Source organism: Onychomys torridus, chromosome 3 (assembly GCF_903995425.1).
Source record: "Onychomys torridus chromosome 3, mOncTor1.1, whole genome shotgun sequence".
In the NCBI taxonomy this organism is placed as follows: domain Eukaryota; kingdom Metazoa; phylum Chordata; class Mammalia; order Rodentia; family Cricetidae; genus Onychomys; species Onychomys torridus.
In genome coordinates, this window is record NC_050445.1 from 51,468,116 (window position 1) to 51,493,690 (window position 25,575).

General features: G+C 43.2%; 1 protein-coding gene across 1 annotated transcript in view; it reads left to right on the forward strand.

Annotated features, from left to right (window-relative positions):
• The window catches only part of Wnt2 (Wnt family member 2), a 39,737-nt gene extending 15,211 nt beyond the window's left edge, over positions 1 to 24,526 (forward strand). Inside the window, exons 4-5 of the mRNA XM_036182385.1 lie at positions 7,413 to 7,677; positions 23,739 to 24,526. Coding sequence (XP_036038278.1) covers positions 7,413 to 7,677; positions 23,739 to 23,968 — 495 coding nt within the window. The 3' untranslated portion in view covers positions 23,969 to 24,526. The remainder of the gene's footprint in view (positions 1 to 7,412; positions 7,678 to 23,738) is intronic.
• Positions 24,527 to 25,575: the final 1,049 nt, after the last annotated feature.

Consider the following 25,575-nt stretch of genomic DNA (forward strand, 5'->3'; position numbering starts at 1 on the left):
TTGTGTTGATTCAATAAAATAGCTGTTCTACAACACGTAACATGGTCTGGCAGAAACTAAGAACCCATGCCTCTTTATTATATTCTGATAGCAGGCTGGACAAAGAAATATAAATAGAATTTTCTACACAATGTATGTATACCATATCCTTCTATAATTCTCTCTCTCTCTCTCTCTCTCTCTCTCTCTCTCTCTCTCTCTCTCTCCTGTCTCTCTCTCTCTTTCACTCTCTCTCATTTTTGTTTTTGTTTTTTTCAAGACAGGCTTTCTTTGTTTAACAGCTCAGTAGACCAGGCTGGCCTAGAACTTACAGAAATCCTCCTGCCTCTGCCTCCCAAGTACTAGGGTCAAAGGTATGTGCCACCACCACCCAGCCTACTTTTTCTCTCTTTTAACATTCGGAATTTTGTCTCTATGATATAGAATGCTAATATATAGAGTTCTTTTTAATAAAAGGAAATTTAAAATATTAAATTCTAAAAGTAGAAAGTAGGCTCTAAGTAAAAAAAAATTTTAATTATCAAAGTCAAATATTTAAGGGTTTCATAAAAATATGATCAGTAAGATTTTTAACCTTACAGCCACCCACTGGAGAACGTTAGGAAGAGTGATATATATTGAGCTAAAAATGTTCTTTGTACTAGTGCTGAACACCAAAAAAGGTGCTGCTGTCCTTGAAAGTTTTCTACCACATCTGTCTCTCTTTTTTTTTTCTTTTCTTTTCTTTTTTTTTTTTTTTTTTGTTGTTGTTGTAGCACCCACACAAGCTTGTAATGACAGGTTGACCAGATACCACAGAGTACAAATCAGATGGGTTTCAGACACTCAGTGGTGGAGCGAGTCCTTGAGAATCACTCTGGCCAGTATGGTGATATACAGATTCATGAGGGCTGTGTGATTGAATAGAGATGCCTAACATAGGGCTGTGCAAGTGGCCTCTAGTAAGAATCAAAGAGAGAAACAGAGCAGGAGAGCTTTTAGGAGAGATTTCAAGAGACAACAGAGAAGTGGAGATCGAATTGTATGATGGTATTTTATCTGAGGCTGTGAGTGAAGCTGTCGTCTCACGCTGGAGAGAAAACAGTTGCAATTGATTCTTCTACAATAGGACGACCGCAAAAGAAGAAAACAGTAGTTATAGATAGCTACAAAAATGATAAACTGAGCAATGGAAAAATGTGTACCATAAAAATGGAAAATGACTGCCAGATTAAAATCAGTAATTTAGGAAGTAGAGAAGAAATTTTACAAAGCCTGGTCAGTCTTCTCACAGAGATTCAAGAAAATGGTAGCATCTGTAAATAAAAGCGGAAGCCTAGAGATAGTGATGGCAAGAAAGCAAGAAATCAGAAGAGGAAGCTAAAGAACTCTCTCCCAAATAAAGCAAAAACCCAAGTGATAAATGGAGTTTAAGGAGGTCACACACAATCCCCCATTTCTCACTCGAGTTTGAAACCAGGTACCAAATGACAGAGCAAACATGTCGATTTCACTGCTGGCTGGGGAAAGCCTGCACCAAGGGATGGGAGCCTTGTGCAGCACAGTGCTTCCAAATAGCCCTTTCAAAGGCTAGGCATTGAATCCCATCCATGAGATCGCTGGCTGGTTTGAGAGACTTGGTCATAGTGTGTTTTCTCAATAGGCTAGCAGATCCCACCAAAGAAGAAAGGAAAAGTGTTTAGTCCTTCCTTCAAACTCACCAGTTGGGCAAGTCAGTCTTCCCAGTCTGGGGAGAAAAGAACAAGGAATGGAAAGAACCAGAAATGTTACTTTAATGCATTTTTTTCCTCAAGAAGCCAGGAAGAAAATTCTTCAAGAAAAACATTAAAATTAAAAGGCATAGAGGATGGATTTTCAGGGTCTGTGAGTCAATTAGAATGTCACAAAGACTATGGGAAAGTGCAGAAAGGCAAATATTAAAGTGAATATTTCAGCATTGAATTCTACCAGTGTAGGTTGAAAAGGTCTGATAACTGACAGGGAGAATTAATGAATGTGAAAAATTCCTGAGGTGTGATCTTTCAGAATACCAAGAACACAGGAAAGATTCTAGAAGTTTTCATGCAAGAAAAAAAAAAAATGAAACAAAAGCCAAAATGAATCCATAGCAAAAGAATCAGTAAGATGTCAAATTTCCCATTGGCAGCATTGGAGGCGAAGCCTGCAGGGCTACACCTCTAAACTTGAGGGAAAATGATTTTCAATCCGGAATTCTATACCCAGCCAAGCTATTAATCAAATGTGAAGGCTGAAGTAAGACCTTAGTCATGCAAGAATTCAGAAAATGTATCCTCTGTGCACCTTAAAGGAGTTACAAATGTATTACAAGCAGAAAGAATGATCAGACTAAAGGGAAACATGGCTTTGAGGAAAGTGTGTGTGCAGAGGAGGAGGAGGCCCGAATGCTGAATCTCAGCTGTGGAGCTAACCCTCCATTCTAAGAGCATCCTTCATGCCAGAAAGGCTGTGGCATAGGTTAGCAGCTCATAAAATTCAGCCCCAGGACATCAGTGCACTTTACTTCACGGTTGACAATACTATTATCCTTCAGCTTCTGTGGCCCATTGATTTCTGAATCTTCTGTGGATATCCAAATCTGAGATATTTAAATCCCTTATATAAAATAGTGTATTATTTGTACAACACATATATATGCATACACATATTTATATCTCCTTCAATTTGCATCATTTGACAATTTAGATGACACATGGTTGTTATGTCATATTGATCAGGGAATAATGATCAGAGAAAGCTTGTACATGTTCAGGAAGGACACAAGTATCATAGACCTAACAATACGCATGAACGAGATGTGCATGAACAATGCTCAAACAGTGAGTGGTGGAGAGAGACTGAAGATATATGAGATAGTGGAGGCTGCAGCCTGCCTACATCTGTACTTCATCTGGGTGGACTCCGCATAGAGTTCACAAACACAAACTCAAGCTTTAATTTGAGGAATTTTCTGAAGTCCCTCCTAATTTTTTTATTCCATACTTCATTGAAGTCATAGAGGGCCCGTAAGTATTATTGTTTTCAAATTTTCAAATAAGCATCTAACTATATCATGGAAGACTTGACTGTAATACAAAGTAGTGCTCTGATTTGGTTATTCAATCGTGTATCATCCAAATAAAATATCACCAGCTCCTCCATCACCAGCTGTGCATGGGAGGCCCCTAGCTCAATATGTCTGAAGACCTTACAGTGTCCCACCACTCATTCAGCTCTTCTGTGTGGCCTTCGAATATGCAGAGCCATTGGACTGGGGTCTCACACCATTGGGTGCCATCTTTCATTCTCCCCCAAACAGCCACAGTGGAGATTGTTTCTTGCAGAAATTTTTTTCCTGGTGACTCAGACACCCCAGAAGCACAGAATGGGAAACCACTGTAATTAGATAACTAGTTTTCCTGGTCCATCGGTATGCGGTGGAGCCCTCTCCTGCCACAGGCCTTTTCTTGTGCTCTGCCTTCCAGAGACCCCCAGACTCCTGCAGTGAAGCAGGAACTCTTTACACTCTCCCCTGCAGTCCAGGGACATCAATGCTCAGCCCAGGCTATGCATTAGAATTACCTGAAGGACTGCAAGTCCTGTCAGGGCCTGGGCCTCATGCCTGCCCCACCCCCTCAAGGTTCTGATTTACTCAGTCTGGGAAGGGGCTGCAAATGATCCCCAGGTGATTTTAATGTGCGGCCAGAAACAAGAACCACTGCTCTGCTCTCTCCAGTTGCCAGGGAACAGTCCTCGGATTCCTGTAACTTTACTACACAGAGTAGCTGGAGTCTTCCCCTTTCTTGCCAGACTCTGCATTTCCTCAGACCACAGCCAGGTTGTAAAAGAACATTTTCCCTTCCTCCTCTGCATGGACACATATGCAGAGCTTTAAAAAGTGGGACATACCATATATACTGCCGTGCATTTAGTTTTCATCACTTGACTTTCCTTCATGCAGAAGACACTGACCTGCCTCATCATTTAAAGACCCACAAAATACCATCATCCACCAGGTACCTGAATTTACATACCCATTTTGCCACTGGTGTCTTCTGGGTCTCTTCTCGTAGTTTGCTATTGCTAATAGTATAAAGTGAATCTTTGATTTCTCCTAAGAAGGGAGGGGAATAGTGTGTATAACTCAACGTTTCAGGAAGATTCCAATGTGGTTTTGGATTTTGTATGTCTGTTTAGGAAGACCACAGATCTGGAAGTACGTAGTTGTGCCTCCACCTAGTTAGTGACTAGAGATTTTACCGTCCTTGCTAGGACTTGATTTTCAGAACTGTGGAATGGGAATACTAATTTCCTTTGCCTAATTGTGTTAGCATAACAAAGGCAGGACAAGGATGTGTCCTGTCACTTTTAGAACTAGGAGTGTTACTTACAAGTGAATAGACTCGCTGCGAAAGGAACACAGAAGGAGGAAGACAAAGGGTGAAGCCAGCGTGTTCTGTACCATGCCGTCAGATCTTAGGAGAGAAGCTTGCAGACAGGAAACCTTCGAGGTTATGTTTGTCTACCAGGGAGCCACATACCCAACACCCAGAGTGTAAAGGGTGTTGGCGAGAGAGTGATTCCAGAGAGAAGATTCATGTTAAGATGTCCTCCATAGACGCCCAGGTCCTCATAATGTGGAGAATCCAATTCTTTGTCTTGGCCTTGCATTGCTGCTTCACAATCAGGACTGACCCCAGGTATACAGGGGCACAGTCCTGTGTGTGCCTGGCAAAGTGGGGAACACTACATAGACGGCAGTGCTCCCAGTTGGAAGACAGCAATCCAGCCACATAACCAAACACCCTAGGGCCACTGGGATGCCCTGACTGTAACTGTTGTCCTCTTAGCCCTTGAATGCTTTTGACACATTTCCGAGCCGCTGAATAAACCGAGACTGACTTCTGGAATGCAAAGCCTCTCTGCGCACCTGATTCTACCGTGTCTTGGTCAGGTAGCAAGCCTGTACAAGAGGCAATGCCAGGTCGAGCACTAGGGCACAAGGACCATGGCGAGGTCACCAGGGAGGGGCAGCTGAAAACACGTGTCCATGTGAGGGGCAATGCAGGCTGGCTGAGACTTGGGCTCTGGGCAGCACAGCTTAGCTACCTTTCTGTCAGCTACCTCCATACTTCATACCCCACCAGATCCCTGCAAGAGTGCAGAGCAGGCTTGAAACCCCCACCTTCAATTTCCTAGAAAGAGAGACCCTAAAAATTTTGCTCACATAGCACTTTGGAGAATATCATCAAAGGATTCACTGTCCCATTTATCTATGCCCCCTCCAGATATGCTCTAATTTGGGGATTTAAATTGATTGACACACAGGCTCCACTGTGCTGCTCCTGAATGAGGACCAAATATAGAGACTAGTGGATCCCCGGGGCTTCTGGTCTCCTCAGTGGCCTTTCTTGGCATTCTGGCTTTGAGTTTTCAATATTCACCACCCGTTAGCACCAATATCATATTGAGAGGTCTTTGGAATTGCTTAAAAAACAACAAAGTTGAAAAACAGGGAACAAAAGATGGGAAAAAACTTAGAGAAAATCAGTGTCAATTCTTGGGATAGGAATCCTGTGAAACAGAACAAGTGGGGGATTTTCACCTGAAACATCCTATTAGGAGATGTTTTGAAGTCTACGTGTACTGTTGCTCATCTGGGTCTGCTTCCATCCATTCTTCATGTACCCCTGAAGCTCAGATAGTCACATTGACCCCTTGAGCCCTTAATTCCCATCTATAAAATGGGAAAGACAATAGCTTGAGGTTTTTCTGCAGACCTTGAACATAATTTATTTTTCACTTAAATATGTCGAGGGGCAATGAGGCAGAGCATGAGAAACTCTCTCTGTGAATGATGCCACATGGGAACTTATCCCAACACCAAAGCAAAGTTTCCTTGGATAGTTCTGTGGTCTACCTGGCCTTCCCTCTGTCCACAATACCCACTCCCACAGAAGAGCAGTCTTCACGTCAGGAGCTGGCTTGTCCCAGTCTCCCTTGCTTGCTAACAAGGGGCATAGTGGGCACAGCTGGGCTGTCTAGGCTGCATCACTTGACCAGAGCTGTGTAAAAACTTCCAATACAGGGTTAGTCTCAGTGCAGCTTGGTTTATCCCTCCCTACCTGTGTTCCTTTGGGCAGGAACATTACTGTCTCTGAGATTTCCTCTTCCTCTTCCTAAAGCTGAAATGGTAGGGGAGGGCTGTTGCAGTGCATAAGGGCATTGAGATAGAGTGTACCCTGCAATCCTACGTGCACAGAACACAGCAAGCATTCCATATGTAGCCATAGTAACTGGGTCACTGAACCATGAGCCTTAGCAATTCCTTTATCAATCAGGTTCGGATACAGGTTTGACCTATTTTTTTTTTTTTTTATATTGGCATGATGGTATGAGTGAAACACGAGACAGGTTGTGATCAAAACAGAAGCAACCCAAAATACAGTCTAAAATTGCCTTTCAGCTATGTGTCCAAAGTTATACATAAATGAATTTCCAGTTTACACTAGGATCCCATCTCAAAGACATCTCATATAGTATATGTAAATATCCCCAAATTTCAAAACTCCAAAGTCCAAAACACTTCTGGTTTTTAACCATTTCAGATAAAGGATGCTCAACATTGTAATAGTATGCATTTTTAAGATAAATAAGTTACTGTGTACTAGAAAATATGCACTTTCCTCTGCCTTTACATTGTCTTTGAGAGTGAAGTGGGGGCGGGGTCACGAAGTTGCATAGATGGGAAGGGAACAGTGTCTGGGGGGAGTTAGGAGAGGGGGAAGAATATTATCCAAACAGATTGTATGAAAAATGCTTTAAGTTAAAAATAAATAAGCTGGCTATGTACCCTATAAAACAGTCAGCTTTGGTTTCATGGATTGTAGATGGGGTTCACAGTTGGAGTCTTCTATCTTTTCTCTCCCTAAAGCTGAAGTTACCATAGCATAGCCAAAGCAACCACCAAGTGATAAGTGATGCTCCAGAACATCAGGATCCAGCCTTCTCTGAGCTGCTTCTCTGTGGCTCTGAGCTAGAGAACTCATAGCTGGGTCCTGTGCGTAGGCCTGTATTGGTGAAATTATTAAGGCCACTCCACGTAGTTAAAAGGGAGGTTTATTTTGTGGGGTAACTTACAAATGAAGGGGTAGGTTGCAGGGTCTGGCAAAGGTATAGGGTAGTCCGGCGGTGTTCTCTGGAGAACTCTGCTCGGTCCACCTCCAGCATCCGGCGTCCCGGAACCAAGAGCACGACCTCCTCTTGATCCTCGGTCTTCCGCTCCCTCCTCTGCCCCGCCTTGTGGGCATGATCATTACTGAAGCCTCAATGGGGGTTGGAACTTCCAGGCCAATGCTGGGATGGCTACCCACTACAGGCCTGCCCCACTGAGCTCGCCTCTGCCTTTCCTGCAGGCTGTAAAGCGGTTCTTGAAACAAGAATGCAAGTGTCACGGCGTGAGCGGCTCCTGTGCTCTGAGGACGTGCTGGCTGGCCATGGCTGACTTCAGGAAAACAGGCGACCATCTCTGGAGGAAGTACAATGGGGCCATCCAGGTCGTCATGAACCAGGATGGCACTGGTTTCACTGTAGCCAATAAGAGATTTAAGAAGCCAACGAAAAATGACCTTGTGTATTTTGAGAATTCTCCAGACTACTGTATCAGGGACCGAGAGGCAGGTAAGTTACAAGAATTCCTTCAATGAACAGTGCTCTACAATCTAATTGGGCACCTCTGTTTTCCAGCAGGCCATTTGTATAATTGCAGATGCCTGCCTGTAGGTTCCAGGCTCGCGTTCTTTCTAATTCATATTGAAGCTGCACAGAAAGTTCTCCCAAGCAGCTAGAGAAACAGGTTGATAGTGTGCAGATACTGAAGAAACACAAATTAACAAGAATGTATGTGGCAAAGAGTCAAAATGTGCAGATCAGCAGAATTCTTGCCGGCATGGAATTCTAGTTAGGGGGATGGAGAAATGTTATGTGCAACTGCCCAGCATTCTTCCTGTGATTCTGAGTGGAGCAGGGGACAGTTTTAATAATCTTCCCTTATGACACACCCCTCCACTGTGACATGGCCCCAGGACTTGGGAATTTAGCCTCCTCTGAAGCCTGGTCTACTTTACAAACCCTTGCTCATTTCAGTATGGTTACAAATGTCAGACACTAAAAAGCAAGAATGAATCCCCACTCTTTTGGCCATCGGTGGGTTGTGTATAGGGAGTGACTGTAAGAGGCACCTCATTTATTAAAGCCACACCCTTCCCTCCCAAAAAACACATTCTCTATCTTGTATTTCAAGAGTCACTCTTCCAGCCTGGACATAGCAGCTGTCCCCACCTGTCTGCTTTTATTGATACATGCTCTCCACGTCTCACCCTCAAGGTCAAGATGACACTGCAAAGATTCTAGGGCAAAATAAGGATGAGTGAAAAGGCCTCGGTTACAGGAGGTGATGGGAATTCACAGCCCACTTTGGCTCAAGCCTTCTGCTCACTGGGAGGCAATGGCATTCACTAACTATCAGAAGAAAAAAGATAGCCTTCAATTTAGCTTCCGAGTTTGTTTTCCATTCTGAAATCATTGCAAAAGAGCCAGTGAGCCAGTGCAGATGCAGCCAGCTGCTAAGGCTAGATTAACTGATAGACAAGATTACAAGGGAGCATCAGAAGAAGCCTGGAGCCCTGCTCTTGCCCTTGAGTTGTTAAAGTTCCTCTGGAGTCCAATGAGTTAGCTGTCTGCAGCCTGTAAGCATGTGTGTACATGCAGTGTATGAATTCTGACTGCCGAGCATGAGGACCTGATTCTGTGCCTTGTTGCATTCCTGTCGTGTTTTGAGACTGCTACCAAGTTATCCTTCCTGTCAGACAACAAGCTAAGTGGAACTGGGGTGAAACCTGTTGCTTTGACATTAATCAACCCAGGGGACCCATGTCCTCTTCTGCCCTTAACTAACTATTTGACTCTACACAGGCCATCTGCATGGAGCCACCTTAATGATTTTAGGTCCCAAGAATAGACATTTGTGTACCGAGCACTGTTGGTCTTGTTGACTCTTTAAGCATCCCTAAGACATCAGTGTACTCTAAATTTTTACCTGAGGAAAAAGGGATACCATAATTGATTCTCCTTAGCAATCAACACCAACCAAACTCTCAGTTTATAGAGTTGGGTGAACAGCCCTGCATATCACTGTCCACATGGAGCAGTTAGAGCAGTTAACAAAATTGACCACCCTGTTTTCACATTATGTATGGAAGGAGATGCATACTTGGCCTGATCCTTCAGCCCAAGAGGACAGACACATCCTCTTCACCTATTTCCTACATGTGGCTGTGAAAAGACCTTAAGACCAAAATTACTTTTCTCTTTTTTCATTTTCCTTTATTGTTTTTGTTTTTGTTTTGTTTTTCATGACAGAGTTTCTCTGTGTAGTTTTGGTGCCTGTCCTGGCTCTCACTCTGTAGACCAGGCTGGCCTCAAACTCACAGAGATCCACCTGGCTCTGCCTCCCGAGGGCTGGGATTAAAGACGTGTGCCACCACTGCAAGACAAAATTTCTTATCAGAGCTCAGAAAACCTGCTGCCCAGCAGGCGTTTTCTGCTTATTTGGGTTGAACTAGTTTACATAATGAGGGAAGCACTCATACCCAGTGAGTACTTTCTCCCTCATTGGTATTCAGGGAACTAAAAACCATGCTTCCTTGTCATACAGAGAGTTTCTGAATGTACTTCCTGCTTCCCCTTTAAACTATTGAATTAATTATTCTTATAGACTTCATTCTTCTCATTTATATTAGAATGTAATTCTGTTTTTTGTTTGTTTGTTTTTAAGTGCTTGTGTGTGTGTGTGAAGTGTATGTGACTGTAGGTACCTACTAGGGGCCATGAATGTGGGGAACCCTGGAGGTGGAGTTACAGGTGGTGAGTCACCCAGCATGCGTGCCAGGGGTCCAAAGTTGGATCTCCTGCAAGAACAGTAGGCATTATTGAAAGCTGGCAGCCTGAAAGCCAACTTCTTGACTATAAAAATCATAGGTATCAATTCAGTGCCCACTGCATCTCAGGGTCTGTCTGCTCTCACCGATTCTCAGGCTTTTGTTTATAGGAGAGGAAACTGAAGCCCTAGAGGGTAAGAATCATGCAGGACTCCCTGTTTGTCCTTCCCATCATTTTACTCTGCCTCTCGTTGTCCTAATCAGAAAGACACACAGTTGAAAGATTGGCTTTCATTGTAAACTGTATAATCTTTTATTTGTACGCATTCTTAGAAATATTTTAACTCATCTAATTTAGAAATAGGTGAATATTTTTGGTCCTTGGGTGATATTGATCAAATAGGAGCCATCCTGATCATCTTAAGTATCCAATTCCAATATAGTAGATCACATTTCCAATATGTTTACTGGATTATTTGTAGTTTTCTGAAATATATAGAAATGATACCTTTGTGGCTATGCCAAAGAACATGCCAAAGTCATCCATGTGACCTGAAAATGTTTCTTTTTTAATTGTGATAACTACACATGATTATTTTCATAAAAATATGGTTCAGAATGTTTTATATCACATTAGGCAAAAGTTCAGCTTGTTAGAAGAATATTTTTGATCATGCATATTTAGAGTATTAGGCAAACAGTCACAGGTGTGAAATGCAGAGACCTTCGCTTCAACTGCACACTGGCAGGGGTCTTGCCAATTGTCCTGTGACTATTGGCCATCTTCAGATGAGGGTCTCCCTGCCTGGGTTAAGCTCCTGTGGTGTGTGCTTTACTAAGCTGGTCCACACCACACTGAAAGTTTCTGGGTATTCTGTCTTCCAGAGCAGCCCTGACTCTGTGGAGATAGAGAGATGAGAAAGATAGTTCTGAGACCCATGAGAATGGAAGCTTCCTGCATCCAACTCACGGTGGGTGCCAGAGCCTTCCTCCGGGTGAAAGTAAGGTGTCGGGTCTTTCAGTCTCCAGGAGAGAAGTCGCCAGTGTGAGTCTATAACAGAATGAACACACACTGTGCTAGAATAATCCTACCTTAGGAAGGGTCTGCTTTCTGGTAAATAGAATTCTCATGTGTTTAAAATGGGTTATCACTAAAACATATTTCTTATATTAAAAATGGGCTTGATAAGCTCCAGGATAGACCAAAACTTTGCAGTAACGTTTAAATCAACACATACATTGCTCTTCTTTCTTAGTGGTTTTGTTTACTTTATTAAAATTCATACTCATGCTCCCTATATTCATCTTCCATCCCTGAATGGTTGATCTGAAGTAATGAACACTTAATATTCAGTTTACTGGGCACCTTTTCTTGGAGAGCATTAGGAGATCAAGAGTAGCTCTCAGGTGGGTTTTCGGTATGTGTGTGTGTGTGTGTGTGTGTGTGTGTGTGTGTGTGTGTGTGTGTGTGGTATTTGAGCCAATTGGCTATGCTCCTACTGTTCCCACTGCATCCTGTTCAGAATGGCAGTGCCCAGCAGTGAGCTGGAGAGTTCTGCCAACTGTGTTTGTACAGTGGATACATCTCCATGTCCACTTCACTATTCTCCAGAGTGGGGATCTGCTGGACCTGAATTATGGGATCCCCATCCTTTTCAAGCTTAACAATAGTTAAGTGATTTGGTTGTTTGTGGTCCTGGTTTTCTCCTATTATCAGACAAGAGGAAATGCAAGGACTCTTTGTTCTTAGCATTTCTGGTCCTTTCTAGAAAGGGCAAAAAGTCTTCTTTGCAGAGCTGTGAAGAGACATAACTCAAAAAAAAAAAAAAAAAAAATGCCCTCTGCCCTGGCTCATGTGGCAGTTTTGTTTTGTTTTGTTTTGTTGTTGTTGTTATTGTTGTTTGTTTTTTGTTTTTGTTTTTGTTTTTGACATGTATGTCCAACATCTCCAGAAACTCTACTGCAAGTAATTTGTTTAAATGGTTTCAGCCACTAAGACTCCTGCTGGAATTAGTTTAACATCTTGGCATCTTGGTTATCAAGTCACTCCTCCAAGGAAGCTCTGGCGCAAGGATCCGAGGATGAGTGAATTTGATGAGAGGCTCACAGAGTGGAGAGCCTGAATGTTTCTGGTGAGAACAGATCTCCCTCAGTAGGGACTCGGGAGCACAGTGAGTTCCTGATGGGTCAGATCTGTTCTGCATCCCTTCCATGTACATACCCTAACTCTTGGCAGCCGTCTGCTCCTTTACACATCAAGAAAACGGAATCCCAAAGTTTTGTACTTGGTCCAAGATTTCATGGGCTGGAACTAGTTAACAGAATAAAAGGAACAGATAAAAATCAGAACAAAAATCCATACTCTTCTCACTGTACTGTTTCCCCCCTGTTTGGATCCTTGGAAAGTGTGTGTGGTGGGGTCTTCTGTAATGAAGATTCAGTATGAAGATATGGGACTTTGATGGGGTTACCCACAAAGCTGCCCAGAATTAAACGGCCACATTGAAATTATGTTAAAGCCCTTTTCAATTAGAAGCTCTCCAAGACTTTTTCCTTTTCTTTTTCTTTTCTCTTATGTAGTGTGAATATGTACATTCCTGTGCCTGCAAGTGTGGAGGCCAGAGAGGATATTGTCTTCCTCTATCAGTCTCTGCCCTATTCCCATTAGGCAGGATCTCTTACTGAACCTAATGCTTGCCATTTTGGCTAGACTGGCTGGCCAGAAAGCTCCCAGGACCCACCCATCTCTGCCTCTCAACACTGGGGTTACAGGCATAATAAGCCATGCCTGGCTTTTTATTGGAATGCTGGAGATTTGAACTCAGCTTCTCATGCATCTCCCTAGATCACTACTTCAAATTTTTAAGGCAATATCTTTAATTATTCCTAATAAATCATAGGAAAAAATTCTTGATGAAGAAAGTGTGGAAACAATAACCAAACATGCCCCCTTATTCTTTAGCTGAAGAAGGCAAATGTTTTCTGTTGATCAACTATAAATACCTCATTTGCAGCTCAGATTTGCAGAGTACTAGGAACTGTGTGAGGCTAGGCATGTGATGTTTTACAGGCCAAATTAGAGACCACATCTTAGAGAGGGACTTTCTGGGATGAGCACTCTGGTGGCTCTGGAGTTATCTAGTCTGGGAATTGCCCCCAGGCATCTGTAAATCAAAGCAACCCTTCAGTTAGAGATAGGTACATCTGTAAGGAAGGAATGCTGCCCTCCCCTGCAGAGGAGGTGTCTGCACCTAATCACAGACCACTTTCACTGGGTATGATGTAAAACCCTGACCCAGGCCAGAGGTCATCCCCAGGTCTCCTCTCCAACCAGAGGAAACAAGCAAGCCTCCACCTCTTCTCCAGTCAAGTTCAAAAACAAATGGAGCTCTTGTCTAACATATTGTCCATTGGAAACTCAAAGCCTGACGGGCAGCTCTGTTCCTGGTGTCAGCATTTGTGCATTCTTATGAAAACTATTTGGCAAAGTGTCCCTTGAAGCCCATGGTAACCCAGTTTCTAAAATCATAGTATACAGAGACTGGCATTCTGGATAAGTCTTGTGCTGTGGCCTGGCTTGCAGATATGCATGAACACTGACTATATCCTGGGATGGGATTAAAAACAAGGAAATAAGATTTTAACCAATGGGTAAACTCTGCTTAAATATTAATATGTGCAACTAATACCAGTTCATTTTCAGTCCTTCATTTCTTTACTGAATAAGTATTGAGATTGTTCTATATGCCAGAGACATAAACCCTGGCAGTGCAAAGACCAGGAAGGCAGAGTTGGTTGGTCCTTGGCCTCAAGGCTTCACCTACCATGTGGTCTTTATAGGTAACCCCGGCAGCAGCTAGGCAACATTACACAGTTTAGGCGACAGGGAACCCTCAATCTGAGACAGGTGATAAATGTGTCTTAGGGCTTGCCCCTTGCTCCATTGCTCTGGACAAGGATTTACTGTATATTCATTACTTTGACAACATAAAGAAGTAGCTCATCTCTTTACGCTCTGAGACTTACAGAAATTAATGAATTAGTATCTAAAGGGTGCAAAGAGAGCCAAATCAAGATTGTATGGAGAAAGTTATAGTGGGGCTTCTAAATAATCATTTATAGAGAAAATCATTATTGCTGTACAATTAATAGTAATTGCAATCTAGTAAACTACCATTTAAAATGTGTGATATATAATATATATATTAACCTTTTCAACCTCAAAGCCCTCAATTGTCTTGACTTGACTCTTGCTTCTCATCCTGTTCTGTTAGCTCATCTTAACCCATTTCAGGGGATGCTTTATCTCCTTCTACTTTGTAGTCTTGTGGATTTTTTTTCCAGAGTTTCCTCGGGACCCTCTCTTCTGTTTCTATACTTTCTTCCTGGTCTGATCTTCTGTATTCTTCCAGCTTTAAATATTTCTATCTGTACTTCCGTTCTCTTGTTTTATCCTATATTTAATTCCCCACCTGATTGACTCATTTAGATCTCTCATAAGAGACTGAGGGGCTTCATTCAAAGTGGAATTCCTGATTTGTCCCACTCTCAAAGCTTGTTTTCCTCTCAAGGAAATGGATCTACCATTGGCTATGGTGGCCAGGCCATCAACAGGCAAGTCAGCTGTAATACTCCCTTCTCTCTTGCCTGGACCACCCACATCAGGACCTCTGCAATGTACACAGGACCTTTCTGCTCCTCCATGTTCATTGCCATCCCCGGGGCCCAAGCAGAGCTCAGTTTCTCCATTTATAGAATGTGTCAGTGTTTAATTGTTCGTTACCTCTTCAACCCACTGGGCTTCACTGGGACTCCATGTACCCCAATACCCAGCATATGCATGTGGTGAACTGGGTTAATGTTCATTCACTAGCTGAATTACATAGCTTTACCACTTAAAGGTAGGTTGGATTCCTTGCAGAGAATTATGAAGCATGTGTTTGTTTGTTTGTGTCACTGATGATAATGCTCAACCTATAAAACTTCCCACTTAAGCTTGAGTGTTAAAAGAAACTTTTGCATTAGTAGGCATCTGCCAACATTCTTAATTATGTTACGTGGCTTGTCCATCCTTTCCCTAAATGAGATAAAAGTTATCAAATAAATACAACAATCAGAATGAATGTAAAACTTGGTAAACAAATTTTACAAGTCATTTTATGTATCTAATTCTTTGACATCATTTGAACCACTAACAACAAATTAATCACCAAATAGGCAAGTGGCTTTTCTTGGGGCAGCAGAGTGGATAACAAAGCTCATTTCCAACTGCTGTATTAATGCTTGCAAACAAAGAGAATTTTTAAAAGTACATTAAAATAATGAACTTGATTATTTATTTTTAGCTTTCCCAATGAAATAGGGGATACTTCTTCCCACCTATGTAAATTCTACATTATTAGAGAGCTGCTAATATTAGAGAGAGCCCTGCATGATGAAATAGGCATCTCAGAGACTCTAAGTTGTTCTCTACTACTATTTATACTGATTAGGAAGTCATGGAGAAATTTACTTCTCTGTTTCTCTTAATATGTGCTTCACCTTCTAATTTCTATGGTTCTTGTGACTTGAGAACTGAATACATTATTCATTTTACTCTGCTTGTAGTACAGATCCTTAACCTGCTGCCACAAACTCACATTATCAATATGAATTTCTTCCATTTCAGTATAAGCCATGCTCTGATGCGGTAGCATACATATATAATCTCACCATTCTCAGAGAGTTCCAAGTCAGCCTGGGCAACATATAAGACCATACCATCAAAATAGTAATAATAACCCTAACTAAATGCATACAATTTAAAAAAGAAGAATGTGTCACACTTCTTGCATGTACTCTCTGTACTAAGTACTATTTAAAGAGGGGCAGGCTTAACTGCTGGGCTCCCACTGTGTACCTGGCAACTGTCAAACACTTCTTTGAAAAGTGTGCCTTCACCACATACTCAGAAGGCTGTTCTTAGTGTTTAAGAAATTGTTCTTAATTTTGTGTTTAGTAAACAAGCAAATATGTGTTGGCACCTGAGTATTATACAGTGTGTAAAAGAAAGGATGAGACCCATCCTCTATCCCAAGGAAGGTGGGCTCAGATTACGAAATGGTACATGGACTTAATTTCAGAAAGGCCTTTGGTAGCTCAGCAGAATGTGGACAGACAGGGTGTACTCCATGGAAGATGTTAATGCAGAACTGAATCTTGAAAAGGTGACAAGAGTTCCCTTGGATTGAAGGGAGAGGAAAACTTACAGTTAGCAGTGGATCTTAAAGAGCACAGTCTACATGGCTGTAAGTGATGTCAGAAAGTCACTTTGTTCACTGTGGAGGAGAGAGCCTGTTTGGAGAGCACTCAGGCTGGGAGTTCAGGGAGCAGGCTGTGGGGTGAGGGTAAGGGTGGGGAGAGGGAGCACAGGAAATAACTTTGACCAGGCTAGATAGGCCACGCATGGAAAGTCTGAGTCTGGCCATAACCATGTTAATTCCATTGTAGAATTTGCCAGCTTAACAGGACATGGCCTTCCTGTGCCAGGTAAACTCTTTCAGAGTAGGAAGATGAATAAAAATGAGTAAAATCATCTGAACTAAGTACAGAGATTGCCTTTCCTAAGTAGCGTTAGCTTTGCAATCCTTCACGTGAGGAAGGGGGCAGGCCTGCAAGTAGATGAATGTGCGGTCTCTAACATTTGCTCTGCAACATTCTTTTGTTCCCTCAATAAATCTGTGTCATTAATGACAACGTGTAAGTCAAGCAGAGGAGAAACAGCCTATTGGATGACAGGCCTAAGTGAATCTTGCTTCATGCCCTAATGGTCAACATATGGGCCTCTGTTGGCCTGAGTGGCAGGAATTTCTGAAGCTAGAGGCAAGGAGGGAGAGGGGGAGAAGGAAGGGAGGGTGTGGAGAGAGAGAGAGAGAGAGAGAGAGAGAGAGAGAGAGAGAGAGAGAGAGAGAGAGAAGCGCCCTTCCTCCAGGTTTCAGAGGTATGGGTCTGGGAACTATTAGCCAAAGCCCTCTGTGTCCCTCCTCTGCTGTCAGGAAGATGCATGTTGGTGGAGACAGAAATGTTTTTACACTGGGAACCCTGACTCCATTATTAATTTTATAGCTCTGGGGATGGGATGCTTGATTCTGTAAGTTCCCTTGATATTGCCCCACCAAATATGATATGTGGTCCAAAACACATGTGATTTAGAAACGTCCATTCTTTTTCCATGCATATGTGAGATCTTATTGTGAGTTGGGATGAGGACATAACACAGGGGGAGAAAAAAAAGGGTGCATTTAGTCAGAAGCAGCACCCTCCACCTTCCCATGACATAGGCCCTCCCCATCCACAGGGACTGTCGGCTTATAGATGGTCACAGAGTTTAGGCAGCCAATCTGAACGATACTTGGGGATAAAGATGACAGGAAGGCTGGAGTCTGAGCCCACAGTTCTCTATGTCAGGGGACTGAGCTCTGTCACCAGCCTGGCAACACATCTGGGCATACTTCATAACCAAAGCAAAGGAGCATGTGAACTACATAAATCAAAGTATAGCAAGAGACTGTTATAAAGCAGCATGTCTTTTTAAAATAAGTGTGTTAATTAAAAGAGAGAGAGAGAGAGAGAGAGAGAGAGAGAGAGAGAGAGAGAGAGCCTAAATACATTCTTGTCCTTAAATGACGACAGTTTGGGAGGTCTGACTAAGAGGACCATTGGCTAAAGCCATTTTTCAAATGTCTATCTGGTATTTTGCAACTACCATCTATGCTGACTGACCACCTGAGTCTGGAGCCACAGAACCCACAGAACAGCCAGACACACTAGTGAGCATATTTGTTATCCCCCTGGAAGCTCAGGGGCTAGCCTGATGTAGTCAAGAAGGCAGCAAGAGACCCTGTTTCAAAGAACATAGACAGAGAGGCCAAAACCCAAGGTTGCCCTCTGACCTCTACACATACTCCACTTATACTCCCACACATACACAGATGCTATACACACATAACACATAGAAAGAGAGAGTATCAGTCCAGGGGAAATGCAGCATAAACCACCATGTAACCAGCCCTTTTTATTTCCTCACAAAACCTTATGTGACCAAATAGCCTGCAGTATGTCATGAGTTGAAACAAAAAACCCTCCCTCCCAACCCCCCAAAAGCTACAAATCAGGTAACTTCTTCAGAGGAGGTCAGGGGTGGGGTGCATGGTATTGAGGATGAAACCTCCAGCCTCACCTGTGTTAGGCAACTACTGTAGCACTGAGCTACATTCCTGCACCTGGACTCAGGGATCTAGTCTCACTATGTATCCCAGCCTGGGCTAGACCTCATGATCTTCCTGTTTCAGCCTCCCTAATGCTGGAATTTTAGATGTTTTTCAACTACACAAAGCTTGCAAGTTCATTTGATAAGATTTTTTTTTTTATATAAAATAATTAAGGGACAGAGCAGGGAAGTCATTCCTGCTCTGTTCTGGGGGTACCCACTACTTGCTGGTTGTGTACTTCTGAGCAAGTTACTGTACCTCATAGACCTGCTCTGTGCCTCCCCATTGGCCCATTCCCTGTCCCCAGTACCTAAGGAGGGCCCAGGACAGCTCTAGGCCACAACTCCACCACTGTGCTGGTATCAGTGGCTGTCAGTCTTCAAAGGCTCTTTATCTTTCTTCTTCTTGGCCTCACTAAGCCCCATTTGGGAAGCAGTGGTGAGTGGCGTGTTCGCATTGCTTCTGTCTTTGAGCATTTTATAGTTGAACAATGAACTAATACACTTCACGGCCTGTTTTTGTTTCACACACCAAAGCCACCTATTGTCTTTATTTCTTTTGGGGCACTAGAGATTGAGGTCAGGGTCTTACCCATACTAGGCAAGCACTCTACCAGTGAGCCATATACTAGGCCCTCTTTTTCTCACAATTTACTTTGAGATAAGGTCGTACTAAGTTGCTCAGGCTGGCCTTGAACTTACTCTGTAGCCCAGATGTGCCTAAATTCAGTATCATTCTATTCCAATCTCCCAAGTAGCTGGGATTATAGGGCCAGGACCAGCAGGCCTGGCTCTGAAACCACTTTTAGACCAAGTTTTTCCAATGGCCATTGCCTTCTCTTGCCTTTCCTCCCTGAGTTTAGATGATGTTGAATTCAATTTGGCAGTCCTTCAGTTCAGAGGGAGTCCAGTCTAGATTTCTACATTTGAGGAACAAAATCTACCATGACAATTCCCAGGGCTAAGTGAAACTACTGTCTGAGACCTCCTGAGGCTTCAGATCACTGGGGAAAGACCACCAAGTTAGAAATCAATAAAGGAGCCACAGGCAAATTTGGAAACAAGACACTTCACCTCCCCATACTAGCCTCTCAGAGTCACAGCCCAGGAGGGAGAACAGATAATTCAAATGTGTCCTAGTATTGTCATAGTTTGATAACTGAAGATTGGTGAGATGAAAGTGTTTGTCGGTATACAAGACTTAAGACAAAAACGAGAAATATTACAAATCGGGTCATTACTGGAGTGCCAGGATCTCACTCACAGACCTGCGGCCTCCGTCCCTAACTCCTGAAAAAGATGACCAAGCCCATGAACTCCATCCTCACCTTTTTCCTGAATCAAGGTGTCTCTAATGAACATTTCTGCCTCTACAATCCTGAGTTATAGCCTACTCAGTATTCTAACAACTAAATTCATCTTTACTTAAAGTCTTCCCTTCCAAGGCATTTCTCATGTTGGGGAATCCCTAGTGCTAACACGACTGCTTAGACCCAAACCTGAAACCCCCACCTGGACTCTTCTCATCCCCTTCCCATCCACCCATCAGTCACTATCTAATGGTCCTGCCTCTTCAACTAACTTCTCTTTTCTTCACCATCAGTGTCTTAATCTAGGCCATCTTGTACTGGGGTCATAGTTCCCTATGGGTCTCTAACTTATCTCCTTGCCCTTATTTTGGCTTGCTTCAATCTGTTTAGTCCCAGCACATTGCCTCCTTGAACATACATTAAATACATGTTGCTCTTTGCGTGAAGAACATCAATAGAAATCTATTGCTCACACAGTAACACGCAACCCCCTGCCCTATTATCTAAAGCCATTGACAATGCAGCTTCTACTCACATTTTCAGCCTCAGCTCTTTTAAGCTCCCCTTTGGACACTGATCCCAGCCATGAGGAATGCCTTTCTGCTCCTCACACAGAGCTCTTGGCCCGTGTAGCCTCCTCCTCTTTATTTCTCCCTCCATCATATTCTTCTTACTAAGACACATAATACATGTGGAAAAGTTCAAATAACACTAGCTGCCTTCACTATAATCATAATACAGTGAGCTTTCTTAATTAAACACATCCATATACTTTGTGCCCAGATCATGACCTGAAAGAGGCCCAGTATTCTAGAAGTTCCTTCATGTTCTTTGTCCCCACCTCTAAGAAAAACCAGTACCCCAACATCAAATATCCATGGCTAGTTTATCCCAATTCTATACTTAGTCTAAGTGAAAACTAGCTTGAAGTGAAAGCCTGTGTAAGCTTTCTGTTGATGTGTTCTAATGATTTACCCAAACACTTATGGCCTGGAATGACCTTGAGATCTCAGCTTCATCCATCTCCATCCTCACAGCTGTCTTTTAAATCAACTTTACCATCATGCTCCTGGAGGACTTGGACTGTCTTTCATACACTTTCCTCTCTCCACATAGCATCATCCTAACCATATTCTCCTCTGCTCACTATGGAGCCAAATGAACATGTTTTGGTCATGTCCTACTTGACCCCTCCACCTCCAACCCTAAATACACTTCAATAGATTGCCAAATTCTAGCAGCTCAAGCTCTGAGGCCTCTTATGTGCTGTCCTTTTGTCTCCACTTGTGACCTCTTGCCTAGACTCATCCCAGAGCTCCCATTTGGCCTCCTTGTTCCCAGTCACTCTAACAAACTTAGGTATGTTTTTCCTGGATTAAAATCAACACTAGTTTTTCACCCACCATAGAATAAAACCAAAGCTCTACCAAGGCAAAGCACTCTTTAGCCTGTTGCTCTGGCCTTCCTTTCCTTGCTTTTTGCCATGCTGAATCTGTTCTCTCAAAAAGATGTCTGAAACATGTCTTCTAGGAGCTTCTTGTGCCTAGAAAAGCCTTTCACTCCATTCTTGCCCCAAACATCAACTCATCCTTTACACACTCTCTCTGATGCTACCCACCTTCTTGTTCAAACCATGTAGTTGAGGACTCTTTACCTGGACCTGTTTCCTACCATTAATGTTCCTAACTAAGAGATCTCATCATGACAATTATGCCTCAGGGCAGCATCTTTACTTTGTTCTCTGACAACCCCCAGAGTCTACCACATCGAGGGTCTCAGTAAACACTTGCTACATAAATGCAAGGCTGTTTAACCATTGTTGAGCACTTATTCTGACAGACACTTCTACAGATAATTTTAGTCCATCCTTACTGAAGCCCTATGAAGAAGAAGCTGGTTTTGTGCCAACTCTGCAAGAGAGGAAAAGAAAGCTTGCTTATACTTAAGTAACTTGCCACAACTGTACAGTTGACGCATGGCAACACTACAAGCAAACCCCTAATTGCCCACACCCTAAAGACCTTGGCTTCACAGTCTGGGCTTTGTCTGACAAAGATACCCTGCATGGGACTCTACTGTCCCTAACAGATTTCATTATGATGTGGAAGTTGAGGTAGCACCTCTCCACATGTTTATCTCTCCACTACATTACAAATCTGCTGACAACAGGAGCTGGGTCCTATTTATTTTATTTCTTCCCTGCCTCCCAAACCCCAAGCAGCCAACACAGCATCTTACACATGTTTATGTCAACTAAATGTTTATTAAATGAAACAATGGGTGTGATGTTCAGAGGCAGCTTTTGGCAGTGAGTCCTTTTTGCACAATCAGTGATGTTTGAGGAGACTTTTCTGATGGTCGCCCTCAATCCAGGCCCAGCTGCTGCCTCTGCTAACCCTTTGCTTCTTCAGCATGATGTAGGCTCAGGGCCATCCCTGGCTGACCCACCCTCCACCCCGGCCCGGCCCTCTGCCATCCTTCCTGTCCTCAGGAAACTCCTCTGTCTGTCTTCCTGCTCTAGGCAGCTGATCATGCACAGCACATCTGGCCCACCCTCTCCTTTTCTTGACCTCACACCCTGCCTGAACCCTGCTGTTTCCTTGGTCATTCTACACAGGCAGAGCAACATGACACTCATACAGATAATTTTCACACAGAGCAGAAAGTGATAAACAGAATCACGAGGTGTAAGTGAAAAAAAAAATAGTTAAATCATGATCTTGTTTCACTCTGTATTTATTTCTCTTCTGTAGGGTTGTCAGTTATTTTGCATTGTTGATTGTATTAGAAATAGGAGCAGTTGAGCTAAAAGTGGCAGTTAGTAGAAGAATAAAGAGCTTTAGGCTGGGGTTGTAGCTCAGTGGCAGAGTGCTTGTCTAGTATATGTCAGACACATGTTCAGGTTGTGTTACAGGAGATCACGGAGTCTCTATAACCTCCATGATTGATGTGTGGCCAGGCCCCCACAAGAAATGGAAGCAGAACCAAACAGTGGTCCAGCTTGAGCAGGACTCCTTTTTCTGATCTGGCCTTCACTGTCTCTGTACATTTGCTTTATCCATGTCTTTCTGAGGCTCTGGGCCAGAAACACTGAGTTCATGCATGGCAACTGTCTCCTGGGAACTCTACCTTATTGGCTCAGGATAAATCAGGTGCCTACCTGTGGTCCAGTGAGGATGGTGATACAAATACAATATGGCTGCCAATGGCTCATCTTGGTAGGAAAAGATTGATGAATAAAGGGTCATTGCAAGTGAGAAAACTCTCCAAAATGGCCCACTACTATTGATTATACAAAAGGGATTGGGAAGATAAAGTTATAAAAGAGCTGTGTCTGTTTCCCCAGGGATGGAGTAAATTAAAGGGCTTTCTATATTTGAAATTCTAATTTCTTTGTTTGAGATGGGGTATCACTATGTCCTGGTCTGCCCTGGAACTCCGTATATAGACCAGGTTGGCCATGAACTTTGAAGTGGTTGCTGACATTACAGGTGTGAGACACCACACCCAACTCTATCTTTGAAATTCCTTTTAAAGAAACAGATGCATGCATATGGATGGCCACTTAGTAAATATAACATTGGTTAACTAAGATGACATTAATACAATGCCACATTTCGTCTTTGAAGGATGGGACTTGTGGCCTCAGATCGGCACTTCCTGTGGTCTGCTCAACTGCAAGAGGGAAAAGAAGAGTGGTGAGCAAGGCCAGGCTGCACCCTCCCTCCTCTATGGCTCACACAATTGAGACCCCCTCTCCCCACCAGCTCTACCAAGCCAGTGTGAGCAGGTCCAGGGAAACTGACTCCTCTCCTTTCCAATGTTCAATACCTCCTACACTTGGAGAAAGTTGGCCTTGGCCAAGCTTCCTTTTTGTGTTTTGAAGTTGGAAAAGGAAGAACTGGAATAAATCATTTCTTTCTTATCTAGCACTGTCCACCCAATGGCCCTTCATTCGAGGCCTGAATAAGGGTAATATGGAAAGTCAACCCAATTAACAGAAGGAACTTCAGGTTGTCAAAAGAAAATTCAAGGTTTCTGGTCCACCCTTCCTAGCTTCTGCCCTCTGGACACCTCTTAGCTGCATAGAGGGACAACACAGGGGCCCATAAAACATAGATTCAGCAAGCTATGAGGAGGTTGGGCTAGGCTCTGTTCTTAAGGATGGACCTCATGACTCTTTTGTCCAGACTATTGCATTCTGCCCACACATTTTCAGTGACATCTCTCTGGCTTGTCTTTCAGGCTCTCTGGGTACAGCAGGCCGTGTATGCAACTTGACTTCCCGAGGCATGGACAGCTGTGAAGTCATGTGTTGTGGGAGAGGCTATGACACATCCCATGTCACCCGGATGACCAAATGTGAGTGTAAATTCCACTGGTGCTGTGCTGTGCGCTGTCAGGACTGCCTGGAGGCCCTGGATGTGCACACATGCAAGGCCCCTAAGAGTGCCGACTGGACAACCCCTACATGACCCCAGGAGAAGCCATCATCTCCCTTCCTTCCCTCAAGGACTCCAATCACATCTGCAAGGACACTGGACCTCTGGGTTGTCTTCAGGGGGCTATTTCTTAAGGCGTGTGGCCTTTATTTCAATAGAAGCCCATATTCCTTCCCTGGGAGCCCCAGGACTGGGGACCACATGCTGCATACAAGTATACCCTATTCTATCTATCTTGGGCATTCTGAGGTCACCTCTCTTCCTGCTGATTTCTTTTTGGAAATGGCATGACAGGCTGTTAGAGGAGGAGGGTCACGGGCCCCCACCACTGTCACCTAGACATTTCCTCTTTCCTCTTTAGCCATGGGGAGAAACATCACCACATAGTAGAGGAGCGTTTTCTGTGTCTTCCCACAGATTCTAACAGTTTGGAAAGTCTGTGCTTCCCTCTGTGGGTGGGGGTGGGTATGGAAAACAGAATCAACTGCACCAAATTTACTTGTATTTTTTAAAAAGACCAAGCAAGAGCTTTATCTAAGTGATAACTGTTGCTCCCATCCTTGACAATTGCCTGGAGAAGGATGGCTTTCAATAAACACCAGGTTTAAAATACATATGTTTTCCAAGACTTTATTCCATGTTAACCTCTAATATAATAATGAGAGAATGTTTGTCCTTTAAGCCAGTGTTACTTTGAACTTTCCTGTCAGCCAACACCTCAGAAAGTGATCGCTGTTCCCTCAATTTAAGGACTCTTAAGAGATGAGAGTTCCCACTATGCTCTGGAGAGAATTGGAAGGGGGATGGATGATCTGGCAGTATTCTTTAACCATGGAATAAATATGGTAAAATCATCATCATCATCATCATCATCATCATCATCATCATCATCAACTTACTGAGTGAAATGTCAGAAATGTGCTTGTACAGCTAAAGAAAAGGAAAGCAACAGAATCCCAATGTAGGCATAAGCATGTGACCAGTGGGGTTCTTGACCACCTTGTCAAATTTAGGTGAGACCAGTGCGATGCTGCCAGAAGGTCTGCACAGCCTAGGACCCCCTCTCCCATACTCTGATGCTCAAGAGAGCTATTGAGGAGCATTGGCTAAGACCACCAACCTTAAGGCCTGACACTTTAATTATATTTGTTTAAGGCTTACGAGATGATGCGAAGTGCAGTCTAGAAAAAATAGCACATGGCTTGGCCTTTAAAGTTGCTAACACTAGTACGTTACATCGCAAACAGTTTGTGACTTGGAGACGATATTTAAATGACCCAGCTGTAGTTACGGGAGTTTCAGTGTGGAAATGGTGATTGACTTCTGCCAGGAGATGACCTTCAGAGAAAATGAAGAGGTTGCCTGCTCCATTTTTTTTTTTTATGTTGGATGAAAGAAAGTGAACTTGATAAGGCTACTTCTCATCCTGCTGTACAATTGGGTTCTTGCTCTACACATAATTTCTTCATAGAGCTATAGCAGCTAACAGGACATCTCATGGTATACGTCCGGCATCAAATTGCTGCTTGCTCATGGTTTCACACTTTGGTTTTCATCTTTCTGTCCTTGTCTAGGTTATTCAGCCTGAGGCACATGGGAAGCAAACTGTGGGAGTTCTTGGAGCAAGTACTTAACCTCCC